Here is a 23,718-nt window from a genome sequence, read left to right as displayed (position 1 = left end):
ATTTCACAATTAATTCAGAAAACATTTCACAATTAATTCAGAAAACATTTCAATGCGAGGAATAACTTTATAATTAATGAGAGTAATAACTTCATAATTAATGAGAGGAATAATTGAAAAACTAATAAGAAGAATGATTGCAAAACTAATAAGAAGAATGATTGCAAAACTAATGAAAAGAATAATTACAAAATTAAAATAATAATTTCAGAGAATTGGCAAAAATTCTTCATAACTAATAAAAAAACTACTTTCAGAATTGAAAAAAAAGGTTATTTCAGAATACTGAAATATTGTACGTAACTATCCAAACATCAGTACAACTCTCTTAAAATAGCTTATCCGGATTTTGTGGTTATCGTGGATGGGTTCGAGTTTCTGTAACGATAGAAAAGTTGGAGAAGTTTAAATCATTAATTTAATTCGTCAAATGGATCTGATACCAACTTATCGCCATTGAACTGCAAAAAATGGATTTTTTAAAATTAAAAAATTCAGATAGTACTCTATATTCCGGGTAGCACAAGGAAAGTCTCTAGGCCGCATTTTACTGCCGAGAACCATTGATTTTAGAGGCATTCTTCCAATTACAGAAAGTATCTAAATAACGTGTAAGACCTCATATACTTCATTCATATTATAAAGGTTTATATAGTTATTAAAATACAGGAACTACTTCTTATACAGACACACTGTCGTCAAAAATCCAATTAGAACATTTTTGCCCTGTCTCTCCTGAGGCAAGCCAAAAAATCCACGTTTCTAATTTCAATATTCACTGAGATATTTGGATTAAAAAACAGAGAACAAAATTACGAAAGAACAGCAAAGAAGAATCATTGTCCGTTAGGTTTTACAGTTCCCCCCCCCCCCAATTTCTTTCCAATTTTTGAATTGAAATATCTCAACAAATATTGCATCAATGAACGTGGAATTTTTTTTTGTTGACCTTAAGAAAGATAGGGCAACAACTTTCTAATTGGGTTTTTGAAGACAGGTTGTTCGTATAAAAAGTTAGTTTTTATATTTTAAAACAACACAACCCCTTGCAATGTGAATGGCGTGTCTAAGGTCTATACGCCATTGGGATACTTTTTCTAACTGGAAGTATGCCTGTAGAATCAACGGTTTGTCAGTAAAATGCGGCCTAGGGACTGTCCTTACTACCCTTGTATTTTTTCAAATGCTCTGATTTAAAAAAATTGTGTCCAACAAAATACGGATCATATCGTCTCCCCATATGCAGAATTGCTCGCGAGGGAAGGGGGCATAAGGGTGTTTAAGGCAGAAAATTTCCGTATCGCTTTTATTAATGCAAGTTATGAAAAATTTAATTTGATAAGACATTTGTTAATCATACAAATATATTCGTACATATATTCTCTTTCTTTTCTCTTTAGTTTTAAAAGACCATGGCCGGAAAGCACAACCAAATGTATCTATCCAAGGACCAATGCAAGAAAAAACATCCTACACAGACTGAAAGTAGCATAGTTATTCATCAAATTTGTGAGTAATACTTGGTGGAACAAATATGAATCAGAAAAGAATTAAATCAGTAGAAGACAACGATTTCATATAAAAATGGAGTGAAATATATATTTTTTTCTTTTTGTCGCAAAATTAGTTTTATTTCCGTTCCAACAAATCTCAAGAGACTTAAACTTATTTTTCATAGTGCATAGTGAGACATAAAAAGGTAAAAAATGAGCTTTTTATACAAGAAATCAAAAGTAAGATATCTATAGAAGATTGTTTTCTGATTTTAATTAGAAGAAATTGTCTTCTAATTTCATCACTGAGAGGTTTCAACAATACATCATCTTATTTCAAGAAATAAAAAAAATCTAAGCGTCTTCAAGACAAAGACATATATTTTTATTATCGCCATTTTCACAAGAAAACTGATACATCTGAAATTCATTGCTCTTCTTTGGTTGAGTTTTATTTTTTACTCAAAGTTTTACTTATAAAAGTCCGTCGAAATCAAGATCTGTCGATGACAAAAAGTGGACATTTTTTCTGGAAACAAATCGTGGAAGCAAGGTAACTGTGAATGTTTGTTATTTTCGGACATTCAGGTGCTTTTGTACAGTGTGAGTGTGTGCGAACGCGTCCAAAAATGTGCTCGTGATTCGTTCCAAATTATGAACGTCAAGTATTTTATTACTAATTTAAGAAGCTAAACTTTCTGTGGAAGTGAACTGCGTTCCTTATTACTGGAACACCCGTAACGAATGCATGAGTTAGTAAAAACAAGGACAATTTGAAGAATCATCTGTGATTTGATGTAAGTTTCCAAGAAAAGAAAAAGACATGATAGCATCAAACGTTCTTTCACTTGTGAAAAAGGTAAGTACAATACGTTTATCGTTATCTTGATTAGTTTGAAACGTTGAACGAATATGCACCGTGTTTTAATCTATTATATGGCACATTTTTTCATATGCAATAAATAATTTAGGAAAAATCATTATATATATAAACAATCAAATTACTTAAAATCCAAATTGGAATTCTTTTGAATATGGAAAAAAGAACATTCAGATTGAATATTAGAATCCCAGCAGTGGTACGGATGTCTTTGTAACTTTCCTTCCTGAACAGATCACGTAAATCTCTAAAGCGAAACGTTATAGGTAGGTTTAGAAAATAGGATTTAACGGATTAAAAAAAGTATATGGGTCTAACATGAATGTTTCTACTTGAAATGGCAGAGAAGTCAACATATAAATTTGGGACCAATTTGAAATTTCAGGTAAGATTTACCAGTACTTGAGAAGGTAAGACCATTTTTATCTGGAATTTTTACTTGTTATGGCAAGTCTTATTGTTGAATATGCAGCGTATATGTAAAATGGAAAATATGTGAGGTAGGTCAAATTCAAAAGAAATAAAAACCTTCTCTGGCCATATATTTAGTTACATTCATGTGGAACATGTAACCATACAAAGCCGTTTTTACGACGTTGAAAATAGTTTTGGTTGAAAGCAAACATTACAATCTTTTCTAGAGAATCTTTTTATTTGTGGTATTGTGTGTTGGAGAATCCAAATGAAAATCTCCTCTGAAGCTGCCCTCATATGAAACCGTCCTACTGTTTTCTTTTGTAGATGTTCTCAGAAGTAAAAGATATTTTTTATCAAAACATATGATGGCACTATAATATATAGGGTGTCTTTTATAAGTGCTAATGCGGCTTTTATCTCATCAACCGTCCGTCGTAGAGGTATGACTCCAAAATGCTCAAAAGAAGTTCAAAAATTTCCCTGTACCAGCTTTGAGAGTGAAAATACAACGTGCCACAAAATAAAGAATCTAAATTTTTATACGGTCCCCTTGCCCTCTAACTTCCAGTAAAAACTAACAGACGACGTTACTTTCCCTCATTCATGCCCAACTTTTCTACGCTTTTTGAATTAGAATAGCTCAGCAAATATTGCACTTTAGAAACTTGTTGTTGGCCCCGGGAGAGACTGGTAAACATCTTTCTAATTGGAAATTGGAGGATGGGGGGCCGTATAAATTTTTTTATAAAATTCAGTAAAAACTTAGATCTTTTACTTTGTTACACACTGTTTTTTACTCTCAAAACTGGTACAGGGTAATTTTTGAAAGCCTTTTGAGCATTTTTTAAATTGAAACTATAGCTCTACCACAGACGGAATTGTATGAAATATGAATTTTTGTGGCGCCTTATATATATTGTTCTTATTGTGGCCGAGACGTGGGGAGCTGTCCATGCCTATAATACAGAAGGCAACCAATTTCGGGGCCCTGAAAATTTTTGGGCCTTGGACACGTGCCCCATTTGCCTTGTGTCTTGAACACATACGTACCATTACTCGAGGGGATTAGTTGTCGTAGACTATGGCTTACTAGATCAGAATTCCTGCAGTGGAGGAAGATAGTGTGTTACTCGATGATGAATTTGGGATTGTGCTGATCACGAGGAGACCTTCCTGCCTCGACCCGATGATCGTCTGTGCCGAAAACATCGAACCGTCAACTGGGGTGACTTAGCCAGCCGCGGGGTGACTGCCCACTTTAAAAAAAAATGTTTTTTAGAGGTGTAAAACTTGCTTAACCTCTTTATAATCACGGACGTAATAACACGTCCAAACACAAGTGCAAAAAATTCAAACAAGTTCTCTACGTCTTCTTTCCTCTCTCTTCACTATCGCGGAGCTTTATAGTTATTCTATCTAAGGAAGTTGCTTTTACTTTATTTTCATCCTTTTTTGCTATACTCTTGTTAATGATTTTTTTCCTGCACTTATAATGTATCGTTCTACTATATACATATAAGAGCGAAAGAGAACATGTAGGGTGAGGGTTGAAAGATACTTTAAAAAAGGCTCTCTCTATCTACCTTATCTATTATACTTTTTCCATTTATATTTTTCCCTCTTCTTTTTGCTAACGTGCAGTTAGGTTAGAACAAGTTTCCCAGATTTATCGCTGATTAGTCAAACATGGATAATCCAAATTGTTTTGCCTAAAGCTTGTACGTGAATTTGGCTAACTGATTATTTCACGCACCGCAGTCGCCAAGGCATTCGTTTTACATATAGATGAGACGACCTGGGATTTTTGATGGACGTTTCCTGATAAGTGATATCGCCGATAAGTTGTTTCTTCGACGAGATTCAATATCGAGGAAAATTGGAAAACATCAAACTTTCATTTGTGCAGCCGTTTTGATAACGAAATGAAAATCCCATCAGTTATTATTATTATTAATGGACGTTAGTAAAACTTTTGGTTGGGGGAAATCGATCAAACACTACATGGCTAAAATTATGAACAAGTGTGATGATGAAGATTTGGAAGTTTCTTTCCTGGGAACAAGCCATGAAGTTGAGATCATTCAGTTTACCTCAGGTACCGAATAAAGCGAGTGTTTGTCCCAATATAACATTGTGCCCAAGCCATCCCCCCCTAAAGAAAGGGGAAATGTCTTCCAGTTCAACGAAGACTCCTCTAGATGGTTAACCAACAAATTCAGATATATATATATATTTATTTATTTATTTATTTATTTATTTATTTATTACTCTATTATTATTTTTTGGTTAATTCATCCAATTTGAATGGTTTAATAGAGTTATGAGTTTCTTTTTTTCAGTTAAGCCATATTTCTTTAAAACAATTCTACATTATTTTTGTTATCGTGTTCCTCTTGACAACCCGTGTTGGTTACATCGCTCTAAATCTACTCACTGCCTTGTTATATACACAAATTAGGTGGTGGGCAAAGCCATCTCATTATGCCTTGTGACTTCGCTTACCCTGCTTTTATTTTTTAATAAAAAGCAGGGGCCCCAAAGATTACCCCATTTAAATAAAAATTACATAAATCATATCTACGAACCATGAAACCAAAATGAAAGTTAGTTTGATATTTTCGACTTTTAATGAACGGATTGAATGAAAATTTTTTAATTTCAATTTCAAAACTGGTCAAAGTCACCTCGTTGACGGTAGCATTCGTAACTAACTACAAGAATTTCCAATTTATGACATTGCATGTTGGTCTGGGTTTGCACGTCTCCAAACGGAGCCACCGATTCTCCCATAGGTAAAGAAACGCACGTAAGAGATGCGGGGATCTAATACCTACTTTATCTGGAAATGGTTTCGTTAAACTTTGATCCCCTGTCAATTGGTGGTGAGCCTAATTCGCCCGGAGGAGATCCTCTGCAGGTCTTTTTTTATATCAAATTTCGATGACGCGTTACTCTTATCTTGATTACATATCCACCAGGAGAAACATGTAGCTATCACGTGTGTACTACTCTGACCAACTTCAGACGCCATTGTCAGAACATAAGGTGGGCCGACCATACTGTATATCGGGATTGATCCGCATTATAGGGAATATCGGGAATTTTTCTCTCTCCACTATGTACTCTTATTTGCTTGTTTTTTTATTTTTTGTTTTCACTGAGGCTCAATTACACTCCGGCTTCAAGCTATTAGAATGTGCTTATAGCGCACTGCAAGGTGTACAGCAAAATTCGCTCTAAACTATTAGCATGCGAAAAATGCGTCCCCGCACACAGTTTATTTCACGTAGAAAACATCTATATTGTATGTGGATGCGTGATATTTTGTCATTCCGTGCGAATTTCAAAATGTTGCGCAGATTAATAATAGGTCTGTGCTCGTAAAATGACATTAAGCCACATTCACAACCACAGCGCCACGCCGCTCCGAGCAGCTCAAATCTGGTTTTTGGAGTGTTGCTGAGGTGAAGCTCGTAGAAACCCCATGCTGGTTCATCCTCCACATTTTTGCGAAGTGTTGCGCTAATATTATCGCTACAGCCCCCTATTATTATTGCTGCCCCCCCCCATGCTTTTTTTTAACGATTGCAACATGAGTGACGCATGTAAGTTCTACACGTTATTTGGATAATTTTTCTGATTGGAAGTATGTCTCTAGGATCAACGGTTTTGCTGTAAAATGCGGCAAGGGGGAATTAAGTAACCTTACTGTATATATATCTTATGTAACATTTTAATCTTGGCTTTACCTTTTCTTTTGTTGTGAGAATTTATAGACGATAGGAAAAAAAATCATTGTTCATAAATTTGGCTTTAAAAATTGGGAGAAGGAGGTAAATTAAATATTTTTATGATCTCATGGTCATATGCCTCAAAATTTCTTACAGCAAATGAGTCAAACCTTTGGGGGGGGGGGGGAGTAGTATTATTACTGAAAGGGATTGTTTCAAATTAATCGGAACGATGAACATAACTCGACTGTATTTTAACAATTACGGTATAACACACTGACTAAATTTAGTAGGTTGACTCCTTGAAATTAACACTCTCAAGAGAACCTAAGGAAAAAATCGTCTTCGTCCAACTAGAAAACATTACGCTGTTTTTCCTCTCATTATGAGGGAAAGATAGAGCTTATTTCAAAAATACTTTTTGATTGAGCTTCAGCATTTTCATAGGTGGATAAATTTTTACGCTTGATTTATGACGCGGTTCACGAGAGGTAAATGCTCTAATTTATAGAACACGATTGATTAAACACGCTACGACCAGAACTCCATCTCATTACATACAGTCAGTGGTTTCAATGAAATGCGAAATTCGACATCCTTCTGAGACGAGAATAGCTTACTTGATTGCATCCGCAATGAGAAATTCCCCGAATTCACGTTCGTTAAAAGCAGGAATCGAATTTGAATGCAGCCTATTTGCACAACATAAAGCACCACTAAAACATCACGTATATAATGTGAAACACTTTTCCGCTACAAATTTCCGAAGGTCTTTATATAAGTTTTCTGAAATTAATCTTTAGAAATCAAGTTTATTTTAGCATTTTTTTTTTTTTTTGGAATTTCATGAAAAAATATAAACGTGTCTCAGTTCGGAGAGTTTTTCACGGAATAAAAGAGAGACCAATTATACAGGGTGTCCCAAATTGTTTGCGCAGCGGATTTCGCTGTAACCGTTCGCTTTAGAAACACACTTTCAATTACAAAAAGTTTTCAAATCACGTGTAATTACTTAAAATCTTAAAAATTTTTGAGGGGTCGAATACATAAACAAATAAATGAATAAACTTTTTATATAGTCCCCGTGTGCTCAAAAACTTAATTAAAAAGTTGTTTCCCTGTCTCTTCTGAGGCCAACAAAAAATTTGTTCACGTTTTTAATTTTGTACGTTTCTTAGGGCAATATTCGCTGAAATATTTGAATTCAACAAACGGTGGGGAAAAATTGGGGAAAAAACAGCATAAAAGAGGGAAAGAAGCATTTTCGTTAGTTTATTCCATTCTTTCTAACTTCTGTCCGATTTTTGAATTCAGATATTTCAGCGAATATTGCACGTAAAATGTCGGTTTTTTTTTGTCCTCAGAAGAGACAGGGCAACAAAATTTTAATTGGATTCTGAGAACGCAAGAACTTTATAAAAAGTTAATTTCTTTATTTTTTTATGTATACGAACCCTCAAACAAATTTTAAGATTTTAAGTAACTGCACGTTATTTGAAAACTTTTTGTAGTTGAAAGTATGTTTCGAAAGTCAACGGATGCAAAGATATCTGCTGTGCAAACAGTTTTTGACAACCTGTATGCAGTATTATTATAATGTTTTAGATTAACTCAACAGAAAAAAGGTGTAAATGTATTCGTGATTTTCTAGTGACCATTGACTAATTCAATTTCTGCTTAAAGTATTACCATTAAACAGGCACACACCAGCGTTAATTGAAAAATAAAATTCACTGGACCCACAGACCAGTGAATACGAAAACCTAATGGTCCGCAGCCATTATGACTGGTCCCCTAAAAAAAATCTGTTCTGAATAATAATAATTCATTTTCCTAATTATACTATCATTTAGAAGAGTGATGTACCACCAAGCGGGTGCACAAAGCCATAAAAAACAATTAGAACTGCAGTGAAACTATAAAACCACCACTATCGATTACGTCGCTTATATTTTTTTCAGCAATAAATATCTATCATTCATTTAAACCACTGAGAAAATATAAAACGACTGTGAATCGGTGATTCTCAGATCAATATATCATCACGGCGAGGGGACGAAGTTTTTCGCTACTGCTCCCGCGGACCACCACAATTTGTTTCTCGTTGGTCCAATCGTTTAATCAGTGGTCTCGGACCAGCGGACTACCAATGATTTCGAACACTGTACAAATACAAATACAAATACGACGCCACAACAGGCAAATTGCCCAACGAGGTGGCTGACCCAAGAACATCATGGATCCCCGAGCCATTTTTTTTTTTTTTTGGAGGCCCTACCTACTACTGCTACACCCCAAATGCACCCCTCCCCGCGGAACCCCCCCAACGAACCCCTAACGAGTCGGTACATGCGGGAATGTGCGTGTACGTGTAGTGCAACCTGACGTAAAGTTATTGTTTCTGTGTAATGCTTGTTATGTGTAGTGCTGTCCCCAGTTTTTCTAACTATGAGTGAAGTGTTATGGTTGAATGATTTACCGTTGTAGGACTGTTGCTCTCTGTGGCGAGACTTTTTAATGGGGGGATCGGCTCGCATTTGCGCCTTGAAGTTGGGAACCACAGAAAACCAACTTCAGCCGACCACCACTGTGGGGTTCGAACCCGGATCCTCGCATCACGAGTCCGCACTATAACCACTCGACCACCACAGCGGCACACAACTAATAGTCTACCCAACTGTCTATACAGGGTGTCCCATCAAGACAAAAGGCCCAAACTCTGCACAGCCAGATTCCTCGCTTGGAATACATAAAAAATGCCCAAAGAACTGCACTTGTTCGACCCATAGTTTTCGAGAAAAATGCGAAAGAAAAGTATGACGTCATATCCGGTGCAGAGAAAAAAAAATTTCCACGTCATTCCACGGCGCGCGCATGCATGCCTCGATATGCACGGTGGGCATCTTTTGAACATCTTCCTATGTAAACATACGCAAATACAGATGTTCATGTTTCCAATAAAGCTTTTTTCTCTTGCACCGGATATGACGTCATACTTTTCTTTCGCATTTTTCTCGAAAACCATGGGTCGTACAGGTACAGTTCTTTGGACATTCTTTATGTATTCCAAGCGAGGAATCTGGCTGTGCAGAGTTTGGGTGGTCTTGATGGGACACCTTGTATATAGACTATACCTAACTATCTTTCACTTTTTAATTGTATATTTTATAATCGTAAGGTTGTTTATAGTTGTTTAATCAATTAGTTCTGCCATAGACATGAAGTACTATTATGAACTCTCATCCAGTGTTGAACTTTAGTCGGCTTTCATGGTGATCATTTATAAGATAAAGCTCAGAAAGTGTCATAACTGCTTCGCGATATACATTATTGTAGCAATAAATTATTTTTAGAGGGGAAAATAAACAGGTATAAAAGCATTTAATCTCATTTGACCAGTATTGGGGGGGGGGGGCAGTCCAGCTATTCGTAAAAAGGTAAACCCAATCAAATAAACAGTACATAAAGTAGTAATTTTCTTACGTTTCAGGGTGCGGGGAAGGGAGGCTATTCCTTAAGATCCCTCTCACTGTCTAAGGACACGGTGATATAGATTTTTCACATTTTTCCATGTTTTGTTTCCATTTCAAATCAGAATGTCAAGATCTATATAAACATCTGGCAACGTATTGTTAAGAAGAAAGCTTTCTAAAAATACTGTTTTTGCTTCAAGCGTTATCTCCATGATGTTAATCCCTATTCCCACCCCATACCCCATCATAATCTCTTTCTACAACAACTTAGAATATGAAGGACTTTCTGTTTTTGCCTAAAGGCTTTATGATTAATATTTTCATTTGAGATTATCTATTTATTTTCGCATTGGCCCCAGATAATGCATGGAGAACAGCTCAAATAAATTCCCCAGTGGTGGTTCTTTGCTTTGGCGAAAGGCAAGTATTTTAATTTATAATATAGGATTATAATATCGTTAATGGAAGATAATATCGTTATTGGGAGTGTTTTTTTGTGTTTATCAAACACACTAATTCCAAACGAACTAACTTAATTTAGGCCCTGTGGCAATATCCTTGTTTCTGGTTTCCATCGTTTTATTAAAACCATGATTAAATGCATTTATAAATTTAAATCGGGAAAATTTGTTTTGAGAAAACAAAATGATTAGTACAATCAGTAAACAATCAACTTTGTGAATAATATAATCATAACTGTATTAAATATCTTTCATACTGAGAAAATAAGTTTCGTAGGATATACGTGGCAGGTAGGTGCATAAGGTATATGTTTCGGCTTCTGGATGAATTTTAGTAGTACGAGTATCAGGATCAACTGATGTTTGGCTGGATTAAAGGGATTTCAGTCTTACACATTTGAATGAAGAGTGAATCTTCAGAAAAGTATGCATCCAGTTACAACGATAGATGAATAACTAAAGAATAAATCCATTCAACACCCTAATGTTTATTCGTAATTATAAATTTTTAAATAGAAAATATAAACATTTTAAATGCTTAAAATTATCAAAATTGTTAGGACAAAAAATTTAATTTGTAGTCTAGTTTCACGAGCATTTTTGGCTTCTCATTTGCCGATTCCTCCCATCAAACGAACGAAAAAGAATTTAATCAATTTTTTTTTTGTATTTATGTGCTCTAATTATTGCTCGTATATATTTCAGGATAAGATACAACTAAAAATCTAATCTTAAAAATAACGATCAGAAACGGTACCTTTTAAAATCTTTTCATAAGCATAGGATATCATTTTGTTTCTTTGCAGATAGTAAGGACTGGGGATGATGACGGAAGTTCCAGTGGAGCATCCGGAGGATTCATACCAACCGGAAGTGGGTCACAGTCGGGTAGTACTATCGGGAAACTTCGGCAAAGTGTCGCTTCCGGTATGAAAGAAATCAGAGACAAAACGGTACCTGGAAGCACCAATGCACCAGCGGGTTCGATAAAACCTCGCGCTCTTTCACAGACTGACTTGTATTTGCTTTCAGAAGTGGAAAGGGACGTACTTCATTCTGTGTGGAAAACTGCAGCGGTACCGGGGGAAGAGTAAGTTGTTCGCAAAACAAATCTTACACTGAAAGGACAGAATAATATACGTGTACATCCACACAATAAGCTATTTATCCAACTTCCAACAACAGCAGTTTTTGTGATGACAATGCGAGCTTTTGCTGATTCAAAAGAACTACCACCAGAAAGGATCTCCTATTTTGTTACCGACATTCCTTTTTCGACGAGTTCCCGTCATTTTGAATTGATGTCCGGGTTATGGTTAGTGAAATATAAATCAGGTTGGCTTGGATTTTTTGTGTCGGTTGGTGATACTTCTCTTCCAATCAATTGGGTAGAATTCAAAGTTTCGATAAACTAAAAAACGTTCAAATTGAAGGCGAAAAAGTATGTGTGATCACATCAAAATAACGATGGTAGAGATGGGGAATAAATTTGTTGCATGCGAAGAATTTTGTACATTAAAAACCACCATATATATATATATATATATTCCATTTCGTAACACTTGATGAGCATTGATCACCATGAAAGTCGATGATATTCTACATTGGATAATGTTTCTTTTTCTATAGAATCCCATTTGAGGGGAGTTGATGCCTTTAACATGATGAAAAACTATGCTCTGATAGAAATACCTTTAAAATACTATTTAACCATTGATTTAGTTAAACTTTTTTGCACATATTCTTGATTGTATGTGCTATCCTAAGTAGTATAAAGTTTTACATATCTTGAATACTTAATTTTAAATAAATAAATAATTTTAAATAAATTGAGTCACACACACTGAAATCTCAACCTTTTGCTTCGTTTCATATGAACTGAACAGTTTCCATTATTTGAATCAATTTTTATTCATTTACATTGATGCCATGGTATTTTTTCATGAGCACAAGCTGAGCAGTTTTTAATGCATTTTTTGAAAATTTACAAAATATTAAGTATCCAAGATATGCAAGATTTTAGAACAGCTTAGGATAGCACATATAATCAACAGCATTTGTAAAAAATTTTAAATAAATCAATGATTAAATAGTAGTTTTCATGGTATTTCTATCAGAACATAGTTTTCGCCATGTTATAGGTGTATCAACTCCCCATAATCACTTACATACGTCGCATCGTATGTAATGTACGTTACGTATGTCGTACTCAGCATGCACCTTTCATTAAGATTTTTAGCGACCAGGACGTACGTCGTTCCTTTAACAGCAATGCCTGAGTGTCTGTTTACACCTGATCAGTCGATCCTAGTAAATAGCTGCTTACCTGCGAAATAAAGCCTGGGAGTCAAGGAGTAAAGCAATAAATAAGTCTTATCAAATTTGGTCCGACCTATATTTGTAAAATACTTTCACGATTGTTTGCTTTCAGTTTCAAAACGAACGTTTATAACTCACGAAAAATTATGAAATTTTAATAAATCAGTTATATAAGTTTCAATATATGCCATAAATATATCACATTTGTAAGCAAGTAAAGAAGTAAAAAGTTAACAAGTAATCGAAATTTGTGATAACTAGCTAATGGAAAAAAAGTAACCTTATGCAATGACTTCAACCAAGAACACAAGAACGCTTACAATTAAAGTTTGAGTAAAAATACTAAAAAGCTGACGTGCATATATTCTTAGACAATTGCACACAACTTGGAACAGATCAGAATGGATCTTGAATCCTAATTAAATTTTTATTATTGATTGTCCACATTATATATACATACACACAGGGTGCATAGCTAACGCCTCGAACCGCAAATTAAAGATACATCATTCATATTGCAAAGGGTTGTATAGTTATTAAAATAAAAGGTAACTTTTATTGGAACACCCTATACTCAAAAATCTAATTAGAAAAACATTGCCTTGTCTTTTCTGAGGCCAACAAAGAAGAAATTCTACATTTCTAACTGCAAATATTTTGGCGAATATTACACTTGGAAACGTGGAAGTTTTTTGTTGACCTAAGGAGAAGCAGGGCAATAACTTTCTAATTGGGTATTTGAGGATAGGGTGTTCCTATAAAAAGCTAATTTTTTTTATTTTAATAACTATAAAACCCCTTGCAATATAAATGACGTATCTGAGGTCCACACGTTATTTGTATACATTTTCTAATTGCCTCTAAGATCAACGGTTCGCCAGTAAATTGTGGTTCCAGCTGCTAGCTATGACCCTGCATATACTGCATTCGAGTAATATGGAATACCAATATTATTCTTTCTATTATTTCAATTTGAAACATGGTAGATATATGAATCCTACATTTCCATAAAATTTGGTTTCTTGTTTTCGCACTGACAAGTGTATCGTATTTAAAAATAAATATCAAACTAAGAAAAAATCATTTTTAAAAGTCTTTTTCGTAGAGTAATATGGAATGGGGTTCAAAATGAAGGAAACTAATTCGGATTGTTCAGAAACCAGATTTAATGAGTCTATGACAACGAAAAATAAAAATTTCATCATTTGTTTTTGTAGTTGATGATGCGGTGGTGTCATAGTCTATTTACAAGAGTCACAAATGCAATCTTCCTATTCTACCCCAAAACCGTCAAGGTGAGCCAACAAAGAACGGGACACATTATTTCTAGACACGGTTTCCTCTTTTATCTTACTAAACTTCCAATCTCGAAGAGATATTCTAGCCCAACTCAGATAATACTTACGCTATTCAATATTACCCAACACACCGTCTGTGAAAAAATAGCGTTCCATCTAACCAAAAAGAATTGCTAGCTAAAAATGAATACAGAACAATAAAATAAAACACTTGTGATGAACATTGCTCTTAGTTTCAAATTATTGGGCACATTTCCAATAATTAATAAACACTTTTGAAAACTTGAGTGAGTAAATTTCTGGAAGGGAAAAACAAATATTCTCCTATAACAGCCATGATGATAGTGACAACTGAGCGACATTGGCTCTATAGAATCATGGGGAGCATTTTGAAGTTGTTCATCACTTTTCCACTTGGGAGACCATATTATTTTATAGATTCAAAATGCAAACGTGGAAATAATATGAAATCGAAGGATAAGTTACTAAATCTTTGCAGTAAATGTGTGTGAAAGAATGCAAATTGGTCAGGAATAATAAAAGTAGAATTCAATCTCGACATGGGATGTATAGTATTCAATTATTTATTTATCACTTTCAGAAACGTACTGAATTATTTGGAATGTTAGCCGTTCTTGTAACTGAGCAAATCCTGAATTTAGCATTTTACGGTAAATTTTAATTTTAATATTTTGCATATAGGTATAAACAATATGAAGACACAAACATTAACTCAACTTTAACAAAACAAATATTCTTGATTTTGATGAAGTGAATCCTGGTTGCTTAAAGCCTTCAAATGAAACGATGAATAGTGCCGAAAAGAATTTAAACCCATCTATATAACTAAATACCATAATTCTTAGATTACCTGTTTATGAACAGAGAAACTGCACAGATTTCCCTTCACCCAAAAAATCAAAAAGCTCTGAGGCTGCAGTGAATATTTTCGTAAGGTATATTTTGTAATCTAGGTTATTATGGCAGTGTGGCAAATGTAAAATTATGCCAACACCGATAAGAAAAGTTTATTCACAAGTGTGTGGTCAAATATTTTCAAGGAAAATTAGAAAAAGAAAGATTTACTCTCAACAGTAGTCAAACAGCGAAAATATACTATGAATTTATTGCGAACGAAATGAACCGAAATCCTAAATTTCGTTTTGCAACCCAGGACTTTTCTTTCTGAAAAAACATATGAATGATTGTTTGACTTTTGCTGAATCTCATCTATACAAAGGCAATATGAGTAGACTAGATAGCTCCAAATGTTACTCTGCTACGATCAAATAATAGAAACTACTTTAGAGCGGCATTTTGGCTGTTTAATGCCTTGAGACGGTTTAGCAGCTGGTGTGTAACAACTCCCATAAACATTATACGTTCAGAACTGGATTCTGGTGTTCATTCAATTAAAGTGGTGTAGAATTTATTGTCAATTTCTCTCACAAGTTCAGGAGTTTAGATATTCCTACATGAACATGTTATTGTTAATAGTTCAAAGTCTGCTAAACTTTGGTTGGAAGCCAACAACATCAAATCTATTCAATGGCAGAACTGATTTGAACCCTATTGATATTCTGTTGGGAATTTTGTCGGAAGTTATTTAGAAAAATTTGTAGGAAATTTTCATTGAGAAGAAACTGGGAAATGCCATCAAAAGTGGCCTGTGAAAACATGAACAGTAATGCTTTGAAAACTCATCGTAACTCAACGAGCTTCAGGTTGATTGAAATCATTGTAAATAAAGGTTTGTGCATTAATTATTGGTATCATTAAAATGCACAAATTTTTTATTTCTAGATTTCTTTAAGTACACACACGATTGTGTTATAATATCATTCACGTAAGTACGTAGCGTATTAACCAGCAAAAATACGAGTATCGTACTTTTCGCGTTCGCACATTCTCGTTCATTATATACGTACCTGAAAATTTATTATTCACATTTTGATATAGACGAACTTTTTTGGTTAATATATGAATAGAACAGATGAATTTATAATTTTTAATGCTGCATATTTTGTTCATAAAATATCTTCAAGTAGATGATATTAATATTTAAATTTCTAAAATTGTTTTACATGAAGTGAGCCGCCAAAGCCAGGATCCTGTCGTGTATGCAGGAGATCCATTCATAAAGACGACGTTTATTATATGTGTACTGAGTGTCGAGAAGGTGTATGTGACGATTGTGCAGCTTATAAGAAAGAGGAATGTGAGGATCCAAAAGTATGTAGGAAATGAGCATAGAAAACTATATTATTTCATAATTTTAATGCGAGATTCGGAAAAACTCTGAATATATTACATACTATAAAATTTTATTCTTAGCGGTGGAAATGTAGTTTCTGTATCCGCCGTCAAGAAAGAATAGATGCTGAAGCCGCTTCTGGCATACGTAGAACATCATCTGTACAGAAAATAGTGAGTACATACACACAAACTCAACATTAATAATTTAATTAATTGGTATGTTCTCATACTTTTGTTTTATTGAATAATTACTTAATATGTTTTCTTATAAATAAAAATTTCAGAATCTTCCGTATTCATTAAGGCAATCTTTCAGTGATGAGGGGAGAAATGATTCTATCGATTCATTACACGGTCCACAGAAAAGTCCCCCTCCAACTGCAAGAGTACGCCGCGCATCTTCCAGCATAATTTCATCTCCCGAAACAGATATGTCTTCTTTTCTGCATCAGGACAAACAGCCGGACACTTATCATTCAGACCAAAGGCACTCGGTTGTGGGTTCTAGACCATCGTCCATGGATAAATCAGAGAAATCAAAATCAACATCACCGCAACGGAGCCAGGAGAGCTTAAGTAAATCGCCTCCAACTCATTCGCACCAGTCACCAAAGAAAGGACCTCTGAAAGAGGCAATTCATCAACAAAGTCACACTTCCACAGCAAGTTATGATCTTCCTGGGTATAAATGTGGAGGACCCAAAATCAGTCATACCCAAAAGCAGATTCATCCAACATCAGTAGCGCAAATAAGAAGTAGTGTCGGTCATAGAAAAGCTCTCTCGCCAGCTGATAAAAGCATGTCGTACAATGCTCCAGAAACACATACATCAAGACTAGAGTTACATAGATCTTCAATGCCCGGCATCTTGACTACGGATCGCGCACCAGATATCACTTTCATGAGTTTTTCTTCAAGAACAAACGACAGATCAAGAGATATTCAATATTCAGATGTTCCGACATCAGAGGGTAAGTAAAAATTTACAAAAAATATTTGTATATGTAATACTATTATATTTTTTATAAAATTCAGACTCATTTACAGATGCACTGCTGTATTTGTATTCATGTAATGTCTATGATTAAGCAAATGCTTCTTCTGCTAAATTCCAAAATTTTATAAACTAGCCATAGTTATGTGTTCGATATTTTTTATCTCTGGGTACATATTTAATAACGCAAAGCAATCAAACGTCGAAACTGAATCATCTAAATACTTCTTTTACTTTATGTGGCGCAACAAACAACTGACTATGTCAGGCGCGAAATGGCTTGTTCAATAAATTTTATTTATATAAAAATCGATAGTTTTCGAAGAAAGGCCTCATCTGAAATATAAAATGCAAACACGTTATTTTTATTTATTTATTTCAAATAATTACAAGAAATAAAAAATCAGCATTCACATATAAAAACGAAACAAGCAAGAGAACATCAGTCCCATACTGGTTGTTACAATAAAAATGTTTGTATATGTTAAAATTACTACAATAAATATTTCTGTTAGAATTCATGACAAATAAATAAAATAGTTGTTTGGTGATATCAATCTTTTTATAACCTTAATTTTATTTGAAGAAAATGTAAAATGTAAAGAAAAGTTTTAGGAAAAAGCTTAAATATGTTTATATAATGAACAATTTATTTCATTACAATAGTGTCATATTTGACAGCTAAGTACAGTGAATTTCGATATAACGATATTCTGCGGACCAACGAAAAAACATTTGTAGAAAGATTATCATTATATAGAGAGGCGGTAGTTTTTAACATTAGACTAAACATTTCCAAACAATACCTGAAAAAATATCGTTGTTCAGGAATTTATCGTTATATCGAGTATCATTGTGGTGAGTTTTCACTGTATATAGGATAAATGTATATTTCATGAAGTAAAAGTGTCTGAAAGAATAGCGGCATTATTATAAGATCCTCATAACTGTGTGTTGTACTTTAGCCAATCGATTATCCGCAGCATAAACTAGTGTATCCATAGTTTGAATTTTAAAGATTTTTTTTCCCAATTTTTTCTGCAATAATGCAACTTGCGCAATGAGGTGGTGGAAAAAAATAGAAAAAAGTACCCATGACAAACTTTATGAGTACTTTATGTGATTGTGAAAAGGCAGTATATGGTGAGAACATAGTAAATTATTTTCGTCACTAAATAGTAACGAATTTAAGTGGTCTGTTGTTAATCAGGAAGTCTGCTGTTGGAACCAAAGAAAAAAATAGCTCAAATAATGATCACAAATTCAATTTAATACCTTGTAAATTATTAATTTCAATTTACTAATTTATTTTTACCTTGTTGTGTCCCCACAAAATCTTTTCGCGGGCCAACTGTTGGCAATCCCTGACTTATATCAACACAATGATTTTTTAATTCAAAAGTTGTAGTGTTATTGTTATTAATAGTCACCCGAGTATTAGAATGGATCAAGAACTATCCAATATCAATATGTTTTAAAATCTGAAATGGGTAATGGGCCGTAGGTTTGACAGTAAACATCCATCTTCTTTTATGTGTCTCTTGTAAATTGCTGATACGAAGGGTTGTTTTTATTATAAACAGTTTAGCTGGATCAAGTGTCTTTATAGCATGAAATTTTTCTTTTCAAATAACTGCAGTAGTTGTGATTTGATAATACATTTTTTGCAGGTGGTCTCAGAGAGAGAATGAGATCAGCAGATCCTTCAAAAAATTTACGGTCTCTTCCTCCTCAACCTATTCAGGCAGGTAGTTCTCACAGTCCCTCAACATCACCAAGTCGTTTTCGAATGTCTTCAGAAAGTTCTATTGAAGACAAATCTCCAGAAGACAATGGCGAATGTCAACGTCGTAATCAAATGAGACGAACACGCTTCCAAAGGCAGAAGACATTCATCGATGAGCATGATTCAGAAATCCGAGATGATTGGATGAAAAGCCAATATTCTTCTCATCCAGAAGACGTTAGTTCTTCGTTTGATTCAAACAGCGCTTTTGAGAGCTTTGATACCGATATGGACGCACCCATATACAGACGTGGTCATGGGTATCATCAAATTCCTGGTCGGAACATTCATGGCTCAAGCGATTCCACATCTCGCCAAAGACGACGCAGCTCCGATAGCTCAGAATTCAGTGACATAAACGCTGACGTTGCTTCATACAGGAAACAAATGCAAAACACTGGCAGGAGGCATGTTAGCCGTAGTAAGTGTTGTCAAACTTTCATTCAAAACTAAAGCTATTAAATTGTTACAAAGTACGAAATCGCTAATCATATATTTTAACGAAGAGACGATATTGTGTGTTTATGCTTGTGCAAATATTATCGTTATTTTAATATATTACACATAAAAAGCTTAAATATTCTTTGCCTGATTTATTTAATTACGTAAAGAGTCGTTTTAGCTTATATTATTTAAAACTGTGCATGGCTGCTGAAAACTTTCAAAAGCAAGTCTCTTAACCATACATATTTTTGCTTCCTAACAAACGATACTGCTTACATAGAGTACGTTTTAAAAAAAATGAAAATTTTTCATTGCCTCAACACAGCTGCTAAATTAGTATTGTAAAATTTCAGTACAACATCCTAGTGACGATTTTGCATTCGTATTACTAGATGCTGCTTCAGATTATGATACAGATGTCAGATATCATCATTCTTCACAAGGTGGATTCGGCGTGGCAGAACAAAGCATGAGACATCATTTAGAGAAGTCTTTATCTGTTGATGATCCAGAAACTATGGGCGTACGTAAAGGACAGAGGAAGATGCCAATGGAACCAACATCCGATGATCGCCGCAGAGTTCGGGTTCATGAGCATTTACATGATCCTGTACGGGGCGAATCCCTGAATGCATACCATTATGGGTCTGCAGAGTCCAGGGGCTATCAAAACCAGCAAAATTGGAATCGTTGCGCAAGATCACTGGAATTATCCATGGATGCACAAGAATTTCGAAGATCTTCTTTAAATGAAGGTGAAAGAATAAAAATAGTCATTGACGACGTTGATGCAGGTGCCAAGGGCAAGTGTCATTTTACTGTGCAATCAGTCAGCTTATTTTTCTGTACACTATTGAGTATATACAGCTCATACTACTCTTTACTAACCAAAAGAACAAATCTATCTTTCTCTCTTTCTGATTTCTTTATAATTCTCTCTATACTATGCTTAGACATTCATATTTTCACTTGTTTAATATTTATTTCTTTTTAACAATTTTATTCAAAATTACATTAGAGGGTTGAATTCGACCTTTGAATTCATTACAGCTTACCCTGCAGGACATCATGTACCTGACAGTCGGTCAAGTAGTAGGAGACATTTCCAGGAGAGAGGTCAGCGTGACTTATTTGAGTGATTTCTCTTACTTTTATTTGATCAAAATAGAAGACATAAAATTATTTTGTTCCTTTTGCAAGTTTAAAGTTTAGTTGAATCAGTTTTATGATAGTGGTAAATTTTAGATACTGCACGAAAATGATGAAGTAGTTGTAGATTGTATGCATTTATCAACTAGTGAATTTATCTGCATTCTGAATTATAGTATTCTTGCAATTATCATCTAGTAATTTTGTTTTCATTCTCAAATACAGTATTCATGCATTTTTCGAATATAGTTGATTCTGCCTTTCCCAATTATAGTATTGGCGCATTTCTATAGTATTGTGTGTGTGACGTATAGTATTTCTCATTTAGAGTTTTTTTGCATTTCTCATTTATAGTTTTTCTGCATTTCTCATTTATAGTTTTTCTACATTTCTCAATTATAGTATTTATGCATTTCTCACTTATAGCATTATTTATGCATTTCTTACTTATAGCATTATTTATGCATTTCTTACTTATAGCATTATTTATGCATTTCTCACTTATAGCATTATTTATGCATTTCTCACTTATAGCATTATTTATGCATTTCTCACTTATAGCATTATTTATGCATTTCTCAATTACAGTTTTTGAATGTTTCCACCTCAAAATTTTAAGAAACATTTCTGCTGAATGGATTGAACAGAGTCAAATATAGATATCATAATATTATGATCCCATTCGAGATCTAAGAAGAAGATCACAGAGAAAATTCTTATTCATGAACCATCCGAGAGAGAGAGAGAATCCAAACCTGTTGGGGAAATAACTTAAACGGATTTTTATAAAAACAATATAATTTTTATTCTTTTTATAATTTTTATCTTCATTAACTACACACAATCCAAATCATATTTACACTTTTTGACACACAAAGAAAAGTTAGGTTTCCTCTGAAACCCATATTTCAAGACCAAAAAAATGGTTAATTTTAAAATGGTTAATTTTTAAGAGTGATTTGCACACCAAGTAATCGCGAAGAAAATTTACTTTTATGAAAGTTCCAGAAGTCCTTCGGCCGTTTCCAATTTTCGACTTTGGATTATATATATATACTTGGCAAGAAGGTTAAAAATCGGATGAAAAATAATTAACTTCCTTTACTCATTGATAATAAATTATCCAGCGCATTGGTAGAACCAGTTTATGTTTCCAGAGTGATTCATAGATTGTGGAACCAAACTTTCGTAGTATTGTAAGTTAGATCTTTTCAGTTCCAAAAATAGGGTATTTAACGATTTTTTTCATTAAAAAGATATTTTAATGTTAATTAAAAAGGTATTTTAATGTTAATTAAAAAGGTATTTTAATGTTAATTAAAAAGGTATTTTAATGTTAATTAAAATTAAGACGAACCCTTTCCCCCCACCAAAAATCTGTAAATTGACTCAAAACTAGAGGTCCATATTAGTATTTTATGTTTCTAAAACATCTCGTATTAAAAGAAGGTACTGAAATAAATCAGAGATAGTAACTGCATCAGTTACAAATCGAACTGATAATGGAACGATAACAAGCAACTATATAATAAGTTCTCTTTTATATGTGAGTGTATATGCTGTAGCAAAAAAAAGGCGCTTAGTTCAAAATAATTACATAAATCCAACTTATTTGGTGGATTGATTTCAATAATGCAAGGACGAAATACTGATGATGTAGAACTTGAAGTTTTGGCCCAGAGAAAACGTACTTGAGTTATAAATAAAAAAATCGCATGGAATTATGGGATAAAAAGTGTATATACAGGGTGTCAACTCGCATCGTTGTCCAATGCTATTTCCTGAATCGTTAGCTTTATAGAGACAACTTTCAATTAGAAAAAATGTTTTAAATGATGTCGCATATCATCTAAAATGCCGTTGAAGTGAAAAAAATTATTAAAAAAGTTGAAATTTAAATTTTTATACGATGTTCCGTCCTCTAAATTCAGTTAGAAAATGGTTGCCCTGTCTCTCTTGAGGGCCAAAAAAATTTCCACGTTTCTAAGTGCAATATTCGCTGCGCTATTTTTTTTAATTCAAAATCTGATTAAAAAAGAGAAAGATTGAGAAAAGGGGGCGTTGTACTTTGGTGTTCTTTCCCCCTTTTTCCTCTGATTTCCAATTCAAATATCTCAGCCAATATTTCAATTAGAAATTTTTTTTGGCCTCAGGAAAGACAGGGCAACAACTTTCTCATTGAAATTTAGAGAACGGGAAAACGTATAAAATTTAAATTTTGTAACTTTCTTACTAATATTTTTTTTTCATTCGAACGGCATTTAAGATGATGAACGACATCTTCTGAAACATTTTTTCCAATTGTAAGTTGTTTCTGAAACCAACGGTTCGGGAAATGGCCATTGGACAACGATAAGAGTGGACACCCTGTATATAAATATCTTGAAAAACAATCGTCATTCTTTCACTATTTTTTTTCACAAAACCTCTTTATTTTAATATATTTTATTTTGAAGCATGATATATTTCACGCGTTAAAAGTTTTCATACTCAAGATAGCGATTGATTTCGAGTATTTTCAAAGAAGTACATCACAATCTGCTAGGAATATAAGTCATTTACTTAAAACCTTATTTTTTGGGTGCATTATGAAATACGTGAAAGAGAAAGGGAATCTCGAAAGCTCCATTGCGGTAAACTGCTTTCACAGGAAGAAAACAAGAGAATACGCTAACAGTTTATCTCAGACACATCTATTGCTCTTTCGATGAGCATTTTAGTGGCCAATTTAATAACAAACCTGAAACAGAATGCGATGAAATGACAACGGACATGCTGCACTTTCTAATCTTCGATCATCTCCTTTCAATTGATCGCCGTCTCGTTCTTTTCTGTCGACAAAGAAGATCTCTTTGCCCAATATCTTGACGATCTAATCAGAGCTTCCGGGGACGGTAGTTCAATTGAATTTTGTAGTTCGCAATGTGGCACAAACGAGATGTCAAAGTAGGTGTAAAAAGACGAATAGGTCGATGCGTCTTTTTATCCTTTCACTTTTTCTTCTTTTTTTTTGTTC

General features: G+C 34.0%; 1 protein-coding gene across 3 annotated transcripts in view; it reads left to right on the top strand.

Moving 5' to 3' along the window:
• The first annotated feature begins 1,846 nt into the window (after positions 1-1,846).
• LOC149085501 (uncharacterized) overlaps positions 1,847-23,718 on the top strand; it is a 72,605-nt gene continuing 50,733 nt past the window's right edge. For 2 of the 3 annotated variants that reach the window (XM_089233545.1, XM_089233547.1), the window contains exons 1-8: positions 1,847-2,352; positions 11,262-11,545; positions 16,163-16,304; positions 16,407-16,499; positions 16,613-17,300; positions 18,994-19,530; positions 19,946-20,356; positions 20,604-20,669. In XM_089233545.1, the coding sequence (XP_089089671.1) occupies positions 2,317-2,352; positions 11,262-11,545; positions 16,163-16,304; positions 16,407-16,499; positions 16,613-17,300; positions 18,994-19,530; positions 19,946-20,356; positions 20,604-20,669 (2,257 nt within the window). In that variant the 5' untranslated portion in view covers positions 1,847-2,316. The remainder of the gene's footprint in view (positions 2,353-11,261; positions 11,546-16,162; positions 16,305-16,406; positions 16,500-16,612; positions 17,301-18,993; positions 19,531-19,945; positions 20,357-20,603; positions 20,670-23,718) is intronic. The other variant, XM_089233546.1, reaches the window with a different exon arrangement.

The sequence above is a fragment of the Pholcus phalangioides genome, unplaced genomic scaffold (assembly GCF_987345545.1).
Source record: "Pholcus phalangioides strain wild (caught in Gottingen) unplaced genomic scaffold, Ppha-v1.0 ptg000007l_1, whole genome shotgun sequence".
Taxonomy (NCBI): Eukaryota; Metazoa; Arthropoda; class Arachnida; order Araneae; family Pholcidae; genus Pholcus; species Pholcus phalangioides.
The sequence above is the reverse complement of the archived record's forward strand: the minus strand, read 5'-3'. Positions and strand labels throughout refer to the sequence as shown.